Source organism: Falco rusticolus, chromosome W, assembly GCF_015220075.1.
Source record: "Falco rusticolus isolate bFalRus1 chromosome W, bFalRus1.pri, whole genome shotgun sequence".
NCBI classification, from domain to species: Eukaryota; Metazoa; Chordata; class Aves; order Falconiformes; family Falconidae; genus Falco; species Falco rusticolus.
In genome coordinates, this window is record NC_051209.1 from 9,139,177 (window position 1) to 9,155,811 (window position 16,635).

Genomic DNA, 16,635 nt, shown 5'->3' on the forward strand with positions numbered 1-16,635 from the left:
CAAATGAAAACCCCAAACCAAGAAATGTGATTTGATCTTTCTTCAAAGATAAAAAGCAGTTATACAGATATTTCACTCATACCAAGAGATCGTTCATTAGACTTCACACACACTCCAAAATGAGGTACAAAAGCATCAGAATTGGTTTTACCAATTAAATTGGTGAAATTTTACTAAACAAACCTAATGATGCAGAAATATATGGCAATAAGAATTCATGCTTGTAAAAGGGATCCTTAAGAAAAAAAAAATCTTTACAATCTTCATAATTTAGGAATTTTTGTCATTTTTCATCAGAGAAAAGCACCAAAATAACCTTTGTTTCTAAAGCATGTTAATCAGTCAAAATATTTCAGTTATAACTAAATGCCTGGCAACCATCAAATGCAATCAAACCACTATTAAGAATCCACCTTCTCTTCTACACCAGCCGCATATAACCAAGCGGCTAGGGAGATTTCAGAACGGAATAAATGCAGTCTTCATAACTACAAATTAAAAATGTTTCCTACTGTTTTTAAGTTAATGAATTATGCAGGAAAGACTGTTCTGCTCATTTCACTTTTCACTGTCCCCATTTGCAATTTTCCTCCCCTTTCCTACTGCATATATGGTGAGCACTCCTTCCTCCAATCCCCTTTACTCACACCTCTCTTCCACAATAAAAGTGTTCAGCCACATACAAGCACCAAAATTTTTTTAAAAAAAACCAACCAGACAAAAACACACACCACAAGAAAAAAAATGTTTGTGCAAAGTAGGAGAAAGTCAAGATGTTTTTTGCAAAAAAATAAAACAGACAAGCTTTTAGAGAACCTTTGCAACCTGGGGGCAAACGCTACCCTTCATAGCTTTCTAGATATTGGTCAAATTCTCTATTTCTCCTCTACCCACTATTTTTCAGACTCTACCAATTTGATGGCTACTGTCTGGGGGCATGAAAGTCTCTGCCATATCTACAACCCTTTAATACATTTCTGCACCAGCACAGCACACTAACCATTTACCAGGTACCACAGTATGTTTCCTTAAAGCTCAATACCTTAAGGACAGATGTACTTTGACAACAATAAGAAATACACAATTATGAAGCAGTCCACAAAATGCTCAAATACAAGAAAAATAAAGAAAACCCCATCTTAAGGTCTTTAGATAGCTCTCAATATCAATTTTCTGACTTGTCCACTGTTTACTTGGCTAGATGAACACACACAGCATCTTTTTGGGTCCTCCTAGCCGGTAACTTGTTCTAGTGCCTTCCTCTTCTATAGCAAGAGCCTGAACAAAGCAGCACTGCAGTGACATTAGTACAGTCCTTAGAGGTTCCACTGAAGCCTAGAGTCTTGCACATAGCAGAAGTGATTAATCTTGATAGATTTACTGCAGGCAAAGAAGGCCTCTCATAGGGAAGGCAAACAGCAGCTGAAAAAACTACTGATGATATACTATGTTTTCTGTTCCAGTTCCTTTTCCACATGCATTTTACGTGGGAGCCAATCGTCAATAAAAGCCTAATTCTGAAGAGCACAATCTGCTTACTTCACATCCCATCTACAGGACACTTGTCCTGCTCACAGCTGAAAAAGGAGTTTTTCAAGACCTTCTTAGGTAGCGTATTTCAAGCAGAAGAAATCAAATGTGAGCAAGCCCAGACACTGTGGTCATTGACCAAACTGCTCAACAAGAGATGCTATAAATCACCTTTGTCTTTGCCAGTTCACCCAACGGCAATGCCATAGTTTGCTGATTTTTAATAAAGTGTTCTGAAAGGGAGGTGACAGAAAAATAAAAAACTAAATTCTGTAAGTAAGACCAAGATGTACAGCTTGTGTATTTTCTCAGTGCCATCACAGGAACCTAGCACACATTTTCTTTCATTCTTTATAATAACATATAATCACTAACCAACAAGTTACTGTTGCGGCGATAAAATCTACTACAAATTTTGATCCCAAAGGAGATACCTGCTTGCTTATGTCAAAATATTTTATTTCAGATGAATGACTAGTCACCTTCACAGCCTTGTCCTGAACTGGAACTACTGACTCATGGCAGGGGAGGCAGGGCTTGCTCAAACTGTCTTTCTGTAAAGTTACAAGAGATCAAAAAAAAGCCTGATGTAAAAACGCCATTCCTTTTAACTGTTCCAACCTTTTGCCCCAGAAGAAAAACATCTGATACACAGTTCTCAAAAATATGAAAATGTTACATTACAGCACTGGACACCAATAAGCAAATCTATGCTTGTGGTGAATGATAATCTTGTTTTGAAGACTCCCCATTTCACTCTCAGACATAAATAAAACTTGCCTAATGTCCAAAGCGATGTTTCAAAAAAAAATTCAACTACCTTTTAAGCTTCAAAGAGATACTCAGATGCTCATTAAAAGGTCTGCGGGTTTTTTAATACTGGTATATTTCACTATATTTCAATAGTTATACAATTATTCTGGCATCTGTACTCTTCCCACAATTGGGTATTATGCATATTTTTACGACAGAGCCATTTGTCTCTGCTTTAAATGTTTCCTACTGCTAGAAATCTATCTACAACATAAAAAATGCATGTTGTACAGAAGGCCAAATCTGGTTTGTATATATCCTTAGTTTTAAATTATACTGCACATCATGATTTATATCGCCTACCTCCAGGGTCTACTGCAAATGAAATTATACTTGCCAAAGCGTGCAATTCCTCCAAGGAGCAACAGGCTTTCCACTCTAGAGCAGGGGTCCTCAAACTACAGCCAGCGAGCCGGATACAGCCCCCCAGGGTCCTCAATCCAGCCCCCGGTATTTACAGACCCCCCTGCCGAGGGTTTGGGGGGGAAACCAAGCAGCTGCAGATGACTGCCTGCCACTTCATCCGCGTGCCGGCCCCCTGGTGAAAAAGTTTGAGGACCCCTGTGTCTAGGGAATACACTTTGAAGAAATACAGTTATCATCTTTAGGCATCTACTTTGACAACAGTTCATCAGCAACCAAACAGAATTTACTTTTAGTATCTTCTGTTAGTCATCAGCATGTTAAAAACACCCTGTGATCTTCCTACTCATCTGGTAAAAATCAGTGGAAGCAGCAGAACCATCTAAAGACTAGCATTAATTTGCTATAAATACTTTTATATCGAATTTATCACAAAATACTAAGCGCTAGAAGCTGTGCTAGTAAAACGTCAGCATAGGACTGGAAGAGGAGGAGCTGATGGTTGCTTCAGCCAGGTGAGAGTGCCGAGTAGGGTCCATCGCTCCCTGGGCTGTCCACAGGCTTCTGATGATGCAGCTGCAGCACGAAGAAACAGCCCAAGGGGAGGACAGGAGGCAGCCTTCTTGAGCTCCCGGCCATCTGAAGAGCACCAACACTTTTAAAGTCACCCCAACTAGAGCCACTTCAACAGTTTTTACTTGAGAATTGACAATATGGGGGATTGCACAGCCCAGTGGCCTGCATTAGGAAACTGGACCCAACCACCCGGGAGCTTTGTTCCACTGCTCTGCACTCAGAAAGTGCTCAATGCAGGAAATATTAGCAGTCTGCTTACTTCTACAAATACCTCAAACGATTACAACTGCAGCCCAGCATGGGATAATGACACACACAAGGAAAGAAACGAGATTACAGCTTGATGAACCAGCTACACTCAACACAAAGTATTAAAAAAATAATAAATAGTCTTTGGCACAAAAGCACACAAGACAACACCTGATGTCAATTAAGATAAAAATACTCTTTTTAAGTAAAGCATTTTCCACTCTCCATAAACACCACCCTTCAGAAGTATGAAAACAAACCAGCCAGAGTAACCCGGAGGCAGCATGAGCCTGAGCATACCCGTTACCCTGCAGCAACCACCCAACACCATAAAAAACCCTCTGATTCACCAAATCAGAAGGGAAAATAAGCCATTTTACAGTCTTTCCATTATTAATAAATGTCATTAAGAGTACAGAACAAGGAAGAGAGGTACGACCCTCTCTCGTTCGGGTTCTGACCGCCTGTGAAGGAGCGGCGGGCACCGCTCAGGGCCCTGGAGGGACCCCAAAGCCTTAACAGCGGGTAGCGGGGCGGGACGGAGGGGAGGGGGGGGGGACGCGCAGCCCCCAGCCCGGGCGGGGACATAGCGGGGCCAGGGCCCCAGCAGAGCAGCTACCCGAGCCGGCGCTGAGGGGAGCCGGGGCAGAGCCACTGAGGTACGCCCGCTCACTCACCCACCGACCGACCCTCGCAGGTACCGCCGCGGCCCCCGCTTACCTCGTCAGCGGCACCGCGCCACAATGACGTTCGGCAGGAAGCGACCAGTACGGGCGTCTCAACCCGCCAAACCGGGAGAGCTCCCGCCACGGGGCCGCCCAGCCCGTTCCCCTCAGCGGGCCCGCGCCCCTCCACCGGCTCCCAGCCGCGCGCCGCGGGGACACTGCCGACGACCCCCATCCACTTCCCGCGTCGCCAACGCGCCGCAGGGCATAGGCGTGCAGCGCCGGCAGGGGCTGAGGGCGGGCTCCGCCGCGGGGCACGCCGGGAAGTGCAGTCCGCTATGAGGCGACCCAGCCGCCGCTGCCGCTCCGCCGAGTAGCGGCCTCCTGCCGGTAAGAGGCCTCTCTCGAGAAGGTGGGGAGGCTGGGGACACAGGCTGGCTACCACAGCCCCTGTGGCCCGCCGTTCGTCAGTAAGGCGTGAGGTAACTGGAGAAAGTTGGACCAAGTGACTGAGGGAGGAAGGATTTAACGCCACGGTCCTGCTTAGTGCATTGCTTGTGCCTCTGGTAACCTCCATCTCTGAAGTGGAAAATACATGCGTTGCTACATCTAGCTACATATCAATACATGTATTCATAGCATTTCAAAGAACTCATGTTTCAAATACAACAATGAAAGAGAGCTACAGCACTATGATCTCAAAAGGTTTCCAAAGCAAGAGAATCACTGTGGCAAACATGGTCTTCTAGACCATTTCAATTAAACTACTGCAGTTGTGTTCACTGAAAGGCAGAAATAATGGCAGTCTGTGAAACCCAAAATATGATTTGGTTCAGTAAGTGTGAAATGTGTTCATTTGATTCGTGTCAATATAGAACAATGCTAGGACCGCATGATGAAATGTAACCTTCTGTCTTACATACCCTTGTATAACCACACGCTTAAGAAAAACAGAGTGATCAATGTATATAGTTCCTGTATCTTGCAAAGAACATCTGGCTACGTAGCTAGTTCCTGTATCTTACAAAAGACATCTGGTTACACACCCTGATATGCTGGCTAAAACTGGCTTGGCTGCTAACCGCACAGTGTTAAGTAAGAGAAGTTTACAGGGCGCATGCGTAAAATCTAGGGTCATCCTAAGGGTGAGCCGAGGAAGACTGCTGACTTCATCCACCGACCACCAGATAGGAGTTAAGACGACCCTCGGAGATAGAAAGAGCATGCGCCATGAAGTACATGCCTATTCCAAGGATCCATTTACATAAACCAACCCTTTCTTAGAAATAGCTATGAATATGTATTAGTTTAGGAAATATAAACCAAAAATAAATCTTGTACAGTGCGCATCTTGGTGGAGCGGAGACTCCCGGCGCACCCAGTGCTGTTTGCTTGCCTCTATTTGCTTAATAAAATGCAAACTTTGATTGCAATCCTATTTTGGGACTAAGTCATTTATCACAGTAAGCATGTTCTATCAATCAAGAAAACTGCACAAGAAAGATAATCCCTTCTTTCATGTCTCAAGCAGTTTAATGAAACAGAATTAGTTCTCATTGATGGCAATTTAGTTAATCTAAATCTAATTTAAATTTCATTTCCTTTACCTGCAGCCTCTGAAAAGACTGTTCTTTCAGCAGTAATGTTCTGCATTGTACAGAGGTGAAGAAGGAATGACTCTGAGAACTGAACCTCAGCAGCATGCCCAACAGCACCCAGAGGCCTGGGGCGTGACTGCTACATTTGGGTAATAACAGCATATTGTAATCCTGTCGTTAGATCAGCTTTGTGGATAGAATTTAATTGTGCTCTACAAACACATCTAAATAAAGATCATTTTGCACAAAATTCATTATCAGTTTAGACATCCTTAGAGGCTGATCATGTTCTATTTAACTTGCCAGAATTTCCTTTGCTTGCAGAATCGGGTCCATCAAAATGATCGGCATCATAAAACTTTCTCAGCTTTTATTTAAGAATATTTTGCATGTAGTTGCTGGTTTTTAAAGATGTATTTCAATTAAGTTTAAGTCCTTGGCATCCAGCTACCTCTGCAAGCCATCACACGTCACATTTAGACCTTCCCATAAAGAAAAAATATTTTAAATTAGTAGATTTCAATGATAATTTTTCAAATATTTTCACATATTGATTTCTTCATTCTTCCTCAATAGTATTTAAACAAAACCAGACAGTGTTAATGCTGAAGATCTCAGGACTAGATCTGCAGAAGTACTTTGGCCCCTGAGGATGCCTACTCTGCAATTTTCTATAAGTCTTCAGTGTACACGAAGCTGCTACTCAATCTAGTAAATTCTGGTATATGTCTATCTGTCATCATTAGGTGCCCAAGTCCTTTTGCAAAGCTTGCTTTTAGTGAGTAACAAACATGGAAATTTTCTTAGTTAAAATTAATTTACTTTATATAACTTGTTTTCTTACATGGGGATTTCCTTAATTTCTGTCTACTTATTTTTCTTGAACAAGGCCTTGTGCACTTCTTTCCATCCCAGCAGATGATCTCCCTGCCCAGGCTCAGGCAATTCTTTTGCTTTCACCTGATTTTTTGCTATTCACAACACAATAGGATTATTGACCTAAGCTTGGAAAAGAATACAAACAGAAGAGCTGCAACACAAATCTCCTGCCAGGACTTCCCATGAAGTGCCTCATTCAGGGAAGTCTTGTGATGTAGATTACTCACCTTACTGTATAACTGCAGCTCATACAAGTACTGAAACACATTCCAGAAAGCACAGAGATATAATTTTACTCACATTATCTGCCCGTTTTGCTTTTTGCAGTCTTTTCAGTAAGCCTGGTGTTTAAATATGGTGCTGGCACACAGCTAGAAGCCTAGTGCAGCCTGCAGTCTCATTTACTATACAGTTTATTTTCCACGTTACTGTCTGATGCATTTCCTTGTGTAATATCCTAAATAACTCAAAATAATTAATTATGTAACTTTACAAACTGCATACATTTACAAATTAAAGGAGCCCCAGTACAGCTCTTGCTCTACTTTTCGTCATGTTCACAGCTGTTAGAGGTGAATATAAGACTCCAAAACTTGGGCCTGTTTATGAGAAGCCCAACATTTTCAAATGGCAGCTAAAGCTACCTGCCCTGGGACAGGAAGCACAGAAGGGACAATCTTTTCATCAATGCTTACAGTGTAAGAACACATACATTCAGCTTCAGAAGTGCAAGAAATCTTCATTTCTATAGCTATCTGAAAGATGCCATGCATGACCTCAGTTCTAGAGTGACTTTCTCTGGTGGTTTACTCCTTTCTCATTGCAAGGTGATTTCAGACCCCCAGAAGTTCCCAGCTTTCAGATTCAGAGCATGAACTTTGACAGTAGTGGTAGCAGAGGAATTTATTGTTTAGGGTGAGGTGGGGATTGATTGGTTTAGAAAACCCAACCCACCACAGCAACAATTACATCCACCTTTTCCCAGGTGAAGTTCTGATGGATAGGGCAGGATTTGGTGTAACAATATGGGTGAAATATCCAAAGATATGGAGACAAAAACGATCATAAACTAGCATGGCCACTTTCCCTCACTTCTGCTTTCCAATCCCCATCTTCTCTACTACACGATCCACACAACATCCGTGAGAAGTTACAGGAGTGCAGTTAGTAATGTTATCCAAAGATAGATTTACTCATAAGTTATTTAACCTAAACTGTAATCACACCAAATAGGTTATAGATGAAAAGTAGTTCCAGTGAGGAAAATAATATAAAATAGTTGAAAACTAAAGTTCTTTAAGAAATGTGCTAGCTGCCATTTTAGTGGCAAAAGAGAGCCTCTCCTGTAAGTGATAAGGGTTTTTATTCAGCTAACGTGCAAAGAAAAAAGTCCCAAAGTGAGAGAAACATCACCAGTTCATATTGGACACAAGGGAATAAAAACCTTAGGAATTAATTCCTTTAATCCGTTTTCTTGTCAGAAACTTCTGTGGATCTCTTTACGGCAATTCCATTTGCAACGCCATTGCTTTCAAACTGCAAATAAAAGACAGCATCGTTCATGGGATGACAAAAAAGGACTACACATTCAAAACAGTAACAGCTGAAAATGGCTTTTACAAGCCAGGCCAGTGAAGATCTGTGAAGAAATCTGCAGCGAGAGCCAAAGTGGTGGTGTCTCTCTAGATTTACACATAATTATTGCTTTAGGGCAGGATGGGGGAATGAGGGCAGAGACAACATACACAAATCTTTACATTTTGTTAGAAGAGATAAATAATAAATGCACTCTTTACACACACTAAACATTTTTTGCCATTATGAGTGGCAGAGCTGGCTGAAGAGTGGGGTTTTTTTTAATCTTGCTTCACATATCTGGTGTGATGTACCAATTATTTGACTTCTTCCTTCTCTGAAAGAACAGCCAGTCATTAAAAAAACCCCAGAAATTAACAGTTCCAGCAAACAGGTGCAATTCTCTATCCTTCCATGACCTACCAGAAGCTGTCTTGAAGTATTTCTTGCTGGCTTAGTACCAGCAACTTCCTTTCGTAAGAAAATAGCCACAAAAACATCTGTAAAAACACTCAACTATTGACTCATTTGTGGTGCCCACCCCAAACTACTACTGGGTGCTTTATCTGGAGTTTCCCTGATTAGCTAAATGCATTAATCTTACTTTATAAATGGCAGGTTTGTCCTCCTGATTTCTTTTCATGGCTGAAGGTGCCTGTGGGTTTCCAGTGCTGCCTCCTTGACCTTGTTTTGTGGCTGTTGTTTCTTGCATGGCTTTCTTGGGCCATACACGCTTAATGAAAGGTGCGATAACAGGATAGATATATGGCTCAAGGAATTTCTTGTAGACCCAGAGGAGAACTGGAATGACAATACAGGGAATGCACACCATGGCTTCCTCTTGTTCTGCAACAAAGCTGGTGAGGGAAACAAACCAACAAGTTAGGATGACAGCGTTTGCATGCCACGAACTAAGAAAACAGACTTAAATAATGAATATAGATTGCAGTTGATATTCAAATGTGAAAGATTTTTTAATTATATATTAACTGTTAAAGTTTCAAAAATGCTGTGTGTTCCAGTGTTTTAAGTCCTGAACAAAGGAAATGTTCTCAACATTTTAACAAAAGAGGAGTTTGCTATTAATTTGTCAGTCCTACAGCAGGAACTCAGAAAAACAAGTTAATAAATAAGCATTTTTGCTTAAATCACACAAAAACGGTTTAAGCAGCGAGCCGCAGATGTTAGCCCAGTTCTTACTACACTATAACAGAGGGTCCAAAAGGTTTATTTTTCTCATTCTCTATTTATTTAAGGTGAAATGAAATGGCAGGACTCCAATCCATCTAATGCCCTGCTACCACTGAAGGGCAGGGCCGCGGGAGAGGGAAAGAGAATCCTAGACAGGGTTTGAGAAAAGGAGAATATAGGTGACTTCCTTCCTCCTGCACAGGAGGAATCACTTGATCCCACACCAATCCCAGACAATTGGCCAACCTATTAGAAAATTAGTCCTTCCCTCTCTCCAAAAACGGCAGCCTGAAGTCTGCAAGGAAAAAAATAAGTCGAAAACCAAAGCACAGGGGCAGAAAGGTGCAACTGGGAGAGGAATTAAGTAGGATTAGAGCTGTGCCTTTCAGTGCTGATAAGCAATAAATTAAGATACACTCTGCCCTTCACATTCCTCCTTTCTGGGCTGCTGACACCTGAATTCTTAAGTTAACAAGCAAAACAAAAGCTTTCTGGGATGGAGAACGAAGACACATTTGTTTGGGATCAGAGTTTCAGGGTTTGGGATTTTTTTAGACTATCCTAAAGATTTTTTATAGCCCCAGGCTCTGTGGAACAACTGAGTATTAATATAGTAAAATACAATTTATTATTTTCTTCTGTGATTTGGCGATGCTGCCCTCTGGTTAGCAGGGAGTTAATTTTTTTGGGGGAAAAGAAAAAAATTAGTAAAAGGGCAAATGGTCACATTTTAATAGCAAGCTTATTTCTTTGTGATTCGAGCTTTTGTTTCTCTCTGTAAGCCACCATATGTGACGGTCATTAGAGAGAACATGCATGACATCGCAAATTTAAGCACATTTGGTCTGTTTGCTATGTTTCACTCACTCATTAGTCAACTATTATGGAAACGGGGGAAAAAAAGGCTACAAACACAAAAGGGTTTGGGTTTTTTTTCCTCCTCTTCATAAAGGATGACCTAGTCTAGAAGAGCCGATTTATGTAATAATTCTAATTCTGTTTCCCTGTAAGCCAGCGTTGAGACTTAGAACCTTCCCCAGCAGCCGGGCCAGTCTCCCCGGAGTATGGTAAACGACAGCGACGCTTCCCCTTCCCGGTGACACAAAGACCGGAGCTCAGATATCTTCAGAATCGTTGAGGTTCTCCCAAACACGCGCTGACACTAACGTGCCCCACACCGCAACATGAACCGTGATACTCCAGGCCTTGCCCCGGCCGCTCCCGGTTAACGGAGCCGCTACGGCCACAGAGAAGGGCAGCGAACGGCGAGGCGAGGCCGCCCGGCAGCCGCTTCCAGCCGGGCAGCCGTGCCCGGGCACCGACAGAGCGCGGAGGGGCCCTCAGGGGCGCAACCCGGCCCCGCCCTGCACTCACCTCACTCGCCAGCGACCCAGCGCCGTTACCGGCTGCCGCAGCACCGGAAACGCCCCCCAGCTTCCGGTTAGCCTCGCCACCAATGGGAGGCAGAGGGGCGCGCGTCACGTGGCCGCACGCCCCTCCCCCGCCAGTCCCCCGGTGCCGGCGGTACGGGCCCGACCGCAGGGCCCCGCAGACGAACGGCTCGCTCCGTTTCAAATCCCCTCGCTTTACCGCCGAAGGACACGCGCCCGCCAGCAGCAGCCCACACGGTGGAGCTACACACCTCCCCCTGCCCGCCGCAGCCCCGCGTCAGGCGCCGGCGGGCCTGAGACTGAGCAGAGCTGCCGGCACTACCACCAGCAAAAGCCTCGACAGACCAGAACACACACAAATTTTTAACTTTATAATTTTATTTAAGTACACCTCTTATAGTAGAATTATTCCCGAGCCATAAGCTTTTGCTTCTTCAGCTTCTTTTGGGATATCTGAAAAACAAGAGATGAGAACAGCGTTATATCTACATCTTCCCAAAGCACCTTACAACCAAGCTTACAGGCACCTTTTAGAAAGTAGTACCAGGAATTGCTGGAAATTTCTTCGCCTGTTTGCAAAACGATCACCCTTGCATGTAAGGCCACTGACTTACAAGTACTACATTGCTTAGAGGCAGTCAACTCTAATTTTATCCTAACAGCTCACACCACTGTGCACACAGGAACCACAGGGATTCACCACGACTGCCCTGAGGGAGGGCAGAACAAACCACCCGGGCAATAGAAATCACCAAGGGGTGTTTCCCCCCGCCCCCAAGTCCTCAACGTTTTCTTTACAATAAATATTGAGGTTTGTCAGAAATAACTTATTTTCATGGGTATTCCAAAGGTGTCCTAAGATAGTCATCACAGCAACCCTTCCAGTTGAAAAACGCAGTTCTTAACACTCAGATTTCTTGACAGTGACACTAAAGAGGACTAAGGATATGATGCTTGGCACCTTTTTCTTTTGAGCAACTTCTTCCTCTGGCTTGGGAACGATCTGCTCCTTCTCAGTGAGGATCATCTCGATGTGGCAGGGAGAGCTCATGTAGGGGTTGATCCTACCGTGGGCTCTGTAGGTGCGCCGGCGCATTTTGGGAGCCTTGTTGACCTGGATGTGCTCAATGACCAGAGAATCCACATCAAGACCCTACGGGGCAAGGGGAAATCAAACTTGTGAGTTTTCAAATACAACAACAAAACAAACAAACAAGTAAATAACAACCCCTGGCAAATAAAGCAGTTGAGCATGGCAGGAGTCAAGAGAAACACAAGCCACTCTTCCACATTTCACAATGAATTTTCAACGATGCCAATGGCTCAGAAGGAATTATCTTTTCATGGTTATTCCAAAGGTGTCCTAAGATAAGTCATCACCACCATCGAGGTTATCAAGTTAAACACAGAGTGTATTACAAAGATACAAACTGACCCAAGAGCCCACAGATTTCACTTTGTAGGTTTTAAGAGCTCTAAACCACATTTATTCTAAACAGCTGATAACCACGCACAAACTAGCTCCCTGTGAAAAATTCTTACTCACATTTTAACTCAACCCACACACACAAAGCCTAATTCTAACTCACACTAATGGTACACCTCTATACAACTCAGCTTCATCAACAAAACAGGCCTTATCTGGCCCTCCACATTAGAGACACAGAGTTTGGAGTGCTGAGACATAGCATGACATCAATTCCTTACATTTAGTAACATCTACACAGCTTACCTTGAGCTCAGCGTTGCTCTCTGCATTTTTCAGCATGTGCAGCAAGAACTCGGCGCTCTTCTTGGGCCAGCGTCCCTGTGTCCAGCCCCACTGCTTGGCCTACAAGAAGAAAAGGGTTGGGGTTTTGTGCCAGTACAGCACAACTTGCCCTTTACATACCGTTAAGGTGCTGCTACATCCCCTTTTATTAAGGCTGCATACCAAAATAATTAAATTTGATCAATAACTTGACGGTCAAGTAGATGCAATACTTGCTGCACTGGAATTAAGGGTAGCTCTTTCCTGCTTACATTTTAATACATTATCAGTGATAATGAAACTACTCTCCACGCCATGTCAACATCATCTTTCTCTCTCAAGCAGCCACATTCTCCATCCCACATTTTCACCTTGGACCTCACCTGGGCGCATCTACCGACTCCCCCGTTGTAGCGACGGAAGGAAACACACTGCTTCTTCAGGGTGACATCCTTCAGGTACTTGGTGGCCTTGCGAATGTGCATGCCCTTGATGGCCTGGGCAGTCTCTCGAGTATTCTAGCAACACAGAGTTCCTATTAACACATCTCTCCAAGTTACAACGCGAGTAAAAGCGCTCCTCTCTCTTCCCTGGATCCTATTCTTTTTGTTACAAACTCAGTTTAAAAGAAGCACTCACAGAAAAAAAATAAAATTAAAGAATGAAGAATAATTAACAATACTTTTTTGGGTTACGCTACCTACTTTTCTAACCCTCAGCATGTCTTCCTTTCCTGAATTTGCATCTCTAGCATATCTTTCTTTTTTTACCTGATGGCTATATCTTTCCAACCAGCAAAACAAAGAACTTTAAGTATTTATACTTTTCGTAGCTCCTCTTTGGCTGCTAATCCAAAAAAGCGGGAACCCAAAGGATAAATTCCTTCTAAAATGTCACATATGGCACCTCAGAGGAAGCAATGAGAAAACAAGCTACAAAAGCAAGCTATGCACAATGTAACTATCTCTGCAAGGGAATTATAAAGGGGAGAGAACAGGCTCAGAAAGAAAAATCAGAGATGAAGTATCAGTGCTTAAAGCAGCACACTAAATGCAAAAGTAATTATAATCCTACCCAAAACTAACCAAAATAAGTGAAATCTCTCTCCACCTGCATTATATACCGCCTAGCAGTAAAGCATTTGCTCAGCTTTGGGTTTGTGGTTCACTCAACGTGTCCTGAATTCAAGCTACACCTTTCCCAGAGAAACCTGTGCCCCCATGACCACTGCCCCTGTCATGCTGAAAGGCAGCACAATTGGACAATCTCGACGTTCCTTTCAAACAACCACAGAATTAGACAAGTTAAACAACTCTCTCATCTAACACTGGCCTGATTCCTCCTACTAAATTCACTGCAACTATTTTCCCACTGTATCTTATTATCTATATTAGACAGAAAGTGCTATACGATACATCATCTTGGCTTTGATCCTGGGGATGAAAACAACCATTACAAGCAGCTAAAGCAAACGTGGGCCATAACCAAGCTCCCACCCTTAAGTAACTACGTAAGACACAGAAAAGTAAATACACTTCCTGAAAAAAAAAACAAAACCAAAAAAAGCAGTATCAAATGAATTTGCATTTCCTACAACACGCACACGACTTACCTTGAAATGCACCCGTAGGTTGGATCCCCGTGACTTGCATGCTGCAGAGAAAGAAGACTAACTTTTGTAATTAAAACCTCAATGGCTTTAGGGACGTCCTACGCGAACGCTCACGAAAAACAACTCACATTTCGTAGGGTTCTCCGGATCTAGCGAGTAGCGCACCATTTTGGGAGCTCAGCTGCAAAAAAGCAATTAAAAACCCCACCAATATGAAGCTTCTAACACAGAACATGGATCGTTCCCCTTACCGCCGACAGCCGACTGAAGGGGCTGATCAGAAGTTACACTTTCTTTTCACAGCTTGATCCAAAGGTGTCCTAAGAAAGACCTCGCTCTGGGGCCTGCCTCCACCTCACCGCCGCCAGCCACCCCCAAGCTCCGCCATCGCCATCCCACCCTCCCCCTGCGCCAGCCCCGCAAATACCGAGGGCGTCCGGGGAGGCGGACCGAGCCCTCACCCCTTCAGCACCTCCCCAAGGCGACCGGGGCGGGATGAGGCCAGATAGGGCCGGCTGCCCGCCCGTCCGCTATGGCTGCTCACCTCAGGGCGGCGGCGGGGAAGAGGGTGCCGCCCAGCTCTCGCGAGAGCGCCGGCGGAATCTGGGCCAGGGAGCGTCGCGGAAGCGCGGCGCCGAGCGTGGGACAGAGGGTGGCCGGAGGGACCGTCGGGCAAGCGAGAGGCCGGTCAGGGCGGCACAGCCTCGCGTGCGGGTATGAGATTGGAAAAGAGAACGTTCCCGTGCGCCGGCCGCGTCCTCCTTCCGGCGTGCGGGAACGTGAGGGCAGGCAAGCACCGCTGCGGGGCTCCCCGCAGCCCCGGGTCTACCTCCGCAAAATGGCGGTGGGCCCCCTGCTGTGAGGGAAGGGCCTCTTCCCCCCAGGGAAACCGGTCCCGCGGCGGGGCCGCGGCCTCGTTAGCTCCCGGGGCAAAGCCGGGGGCAGGCAGCGCTGAGGCGGGTTGAGCCCAGGCCAGGGAGCAGGGCCCCGGGCCGCAGCTAGGTGGCAGCTCAGGATGAGGGGAGGGGAGCACGTCGCTTCACAGAGCTGCCTGGGAGACACCGCAGAGATCCATCCTTACGCACTGCAACTGGTGTTTATTGCGCCTTTCCTATAAATAAATAAATAAATAAATCAGAGGCTTGTGAAAATAATGATACTTCTTGCCCCATTTTAGGCTGCGTCCGCAACTGGAACTGTCTGGGATATTTGATAAAGCAGCTGTTCAATAAAAACAAAAGGCTTCTTGGAAGTGGCACCCAGCTTCAGCAAAAGGCTTGTTGAGGAAAGTTTGACAGTGAAAAACAAGAAAAACACCTCCGCGAGTGGCCAGCACCCTCTGTCCAGGCACCTCCCTGGCACGGACAACTACAGGTTCAGTTCTGCGCTTAGAAATAAGCAGAGCAAGAACTTGCTGCCTGTGCAAATGCTCAGACCAGGAGGCTGTTCTTGGATCGATTCTTTAGTGGTAAAAATCCCCAAAGCTTGGAAGCCAGAATTTCACCCAGATGTGAGGAGGAAAATATTTTAACTATCGCAGATACTTATGTGGCTGGAAACTGTAGAGCTCTAATTGTCACTGCAGCTCTCCATCTACTGCCTCAAAGTGTGCCTTTGCTTTCTACAAAGTCTCTAAGTAACTTTTATGTACTGATCTCAAAGCAGGGAAACCTGCTGGGATGCAGGCAAATACTATTCCTTCTTTTTATATAGAAAGTTCCCATGAAAAAAAAGTCAGGAGCCCATGCTCACAAGAACTCACTAGCTTTTGGGCACAGATGCTTCCTCTGAGATATTTGAGATCTATTTTCACCAATTAGTGCTTCCATCGTCATCCAAGGGATTAGAAGCCGCTCAGTACACACAACCCTCTCAGAGCAGTGGTAATGTGAGGGAGGATCAGCACCCATGAATGACAGCCTTTTTAAGTCAAGCGTTACTAGAGAAAAATAGACAAGAAAAAGTGTTCCCTCTGGGGTCTCATGACTTCGAGTAAACAGTAAATATGTAAAAAGCAATCTCAGCAATGACTTCCAACACTGTTTCAGTTCTCCTTCCTATGAAACAAGAACAGTAACATTTACAAGAGCACTAAGTTTGCAGGTGCAATAAATTAAAACTAGCAAAAAAGCTGAGCTCCTCAAAGACTTGCGTAGCCTTCCCCACACACTGTGGGAATCTCCTCTCACAGGGCACATGAATGCAACTCTCCTTTGTCATTTCTGGACTCTCTTCCATACCTACTTCCATGTACTGCCAGTGGAGGACACTGGCCTTTCCATGGGAAGCACCTTCACATGCAGCTTCTTCTTAGCAGTAGAGCACAGAAGCAACAAGACATTCAGAGAAAGCTGGAAGAGAGGTGTGAAATGTTAGTTGACACATGATGGGAATTATCACATGGTCATTGTGTTCCTCAATTAAATCCAAAATAAACGGGGCA

The 16,635-nt window shown here is 44.5% G+C and overlaps 2 protein-coding genes, 2 long non-coding RNA genes and 3 other non-coding genes across 12 annotated transcripts in view; 1 reads left to right on the top strand and 6 right to left on the bottom strand.

Moving 5' to 3' along the window:
• Positions 1-4,472, bottom strand: part of LOC119140765 — a 46,855-nt gene extending 42,383 nt beyond the window's left edge. The window contains exon 1 of one of the 2 annotated variants that reach the window (XR_005101701.1): positions 4,252-4,465. This is a non-coding gene — a long non-coding RNA (uncharacterized LOC119140765). Of the gene's footprint in view, positions 1-4,251 lie in introns of both variants that reach the window. The other variant, XR_005101700.1, reaches the window with a different exon arrangement.
• A 3,547-nt stretch (positions 4,473-8,019) lies between these two features.
• LOC119140763 (UPF0729 protein C18orf32 homolog) lies at positions 8,020-10,908 on the bottom strand. 2 transcript variants are annotated; one of them, XM_037372339.1, is made up of 3 exons: positions 10,814-10,908; positions 8,853-9,105; positions 8,020-8,209 (listed from the first exon to the last, which is right to left on the bottom strand). In XM_037372339.1, exons 2-3 carry the CDS (start codon positions 9,078-9,080, stop codon positions 8,135-8,137), a joined length of 303 nt encoding a protein of 100 aa, XP_037228236.1. In that variant the 5' UTR covers positions 9,081-9,105; positions 10,814-10,908; the 3' UTR covers positions 8,020-8,134. The 2 variants fall into 2 exon arrangements, with proteins under 2 accessions (XP_037228236.1, XP_037228237.1); XM_037372340.1 differs by lacking the exon at positions 10,814-10,908 and adding an exon at positions 10,471-10,774.
• A 274-nt stretch (positions 10,909-11,182) lies between these two features.
• Positions 11,183-14,849, bottom strand: LOC119140759 (60S ribosomal protein L17-like). Of its 4 annotated transcripts, none has more exons than XM_037372333.1 (7): positions 14,620-14,737; positions 14,321-14,373; positions 14,193-14,233; positions 12,964-13,098; positions 12,563-12,661; positions 11,792-11,983; positions 11,187-11,283 (listed from the first exon to the last, which is right to left on the bottom strand). In XM_037372333.1, the coding sequence occupies exons 2-7, from the start codon at positions 14,358-14,360 to the stop codon at positions 11,236-11,238; spliced, it is 555 nt and encodes a 184-aa protein (XP_037228230.1). In that variant the 5' UTR covers positions 14,361-14,373; positions 14,620-14,737; the 3' UTR covers positions 11,187-11,235. The 4 variants fall into 4 exon arrangements, with proteins under 4 accessions (XP_037228233.1, XP_037228230.1, XP_037228232.1 ...); XM_037372335.1 differs by lacking the exon at positions 14,620-14,737 and adding an exon at positions 14,444-14,559; XM_037372334.1 differs by having other exon boundaries at positions 11,189-11,283; positions 14,737-14,849.
• LOC119140943 lies at positions 11,643-11,706 on the bottom strand. Its single transcript, XR_005101790.1, has one exon. It is a non-coding gene; the product is annotated as a small nucleolar RNA SNORD58 (small nucleolar RNA).
• On the bottom strand, positions 12,149-12,215 carry LOC119140942. The gene has a single exon (XR_005101789.1). It is a non-coding gene; the product is annotated as a small nucleolar RNA SNORD58 (small nucleolar RNA).
• On the bottom strand, positions 14,465-14,532 carry LOC119140944. Its single transcript, XR_005101791.1, has one exon. It is a non-coding gene; the product is annotated as a small nucleolar RNA SNORD58 (small nucleolar RNA).
• On the top strand, positions 14,804-15,421 carry LOC119140768. Its single transcript, XR_005101704.1, has 2 exons — positions 14,804-14,906; positions 15,370-15,421. It is a non-coding gene; the product is annotated as an uncharacterized LOC119140768 (long non-coding RNA).
• Positions 15,422-16,635: the final 1,214 nt, after the last annotated feature.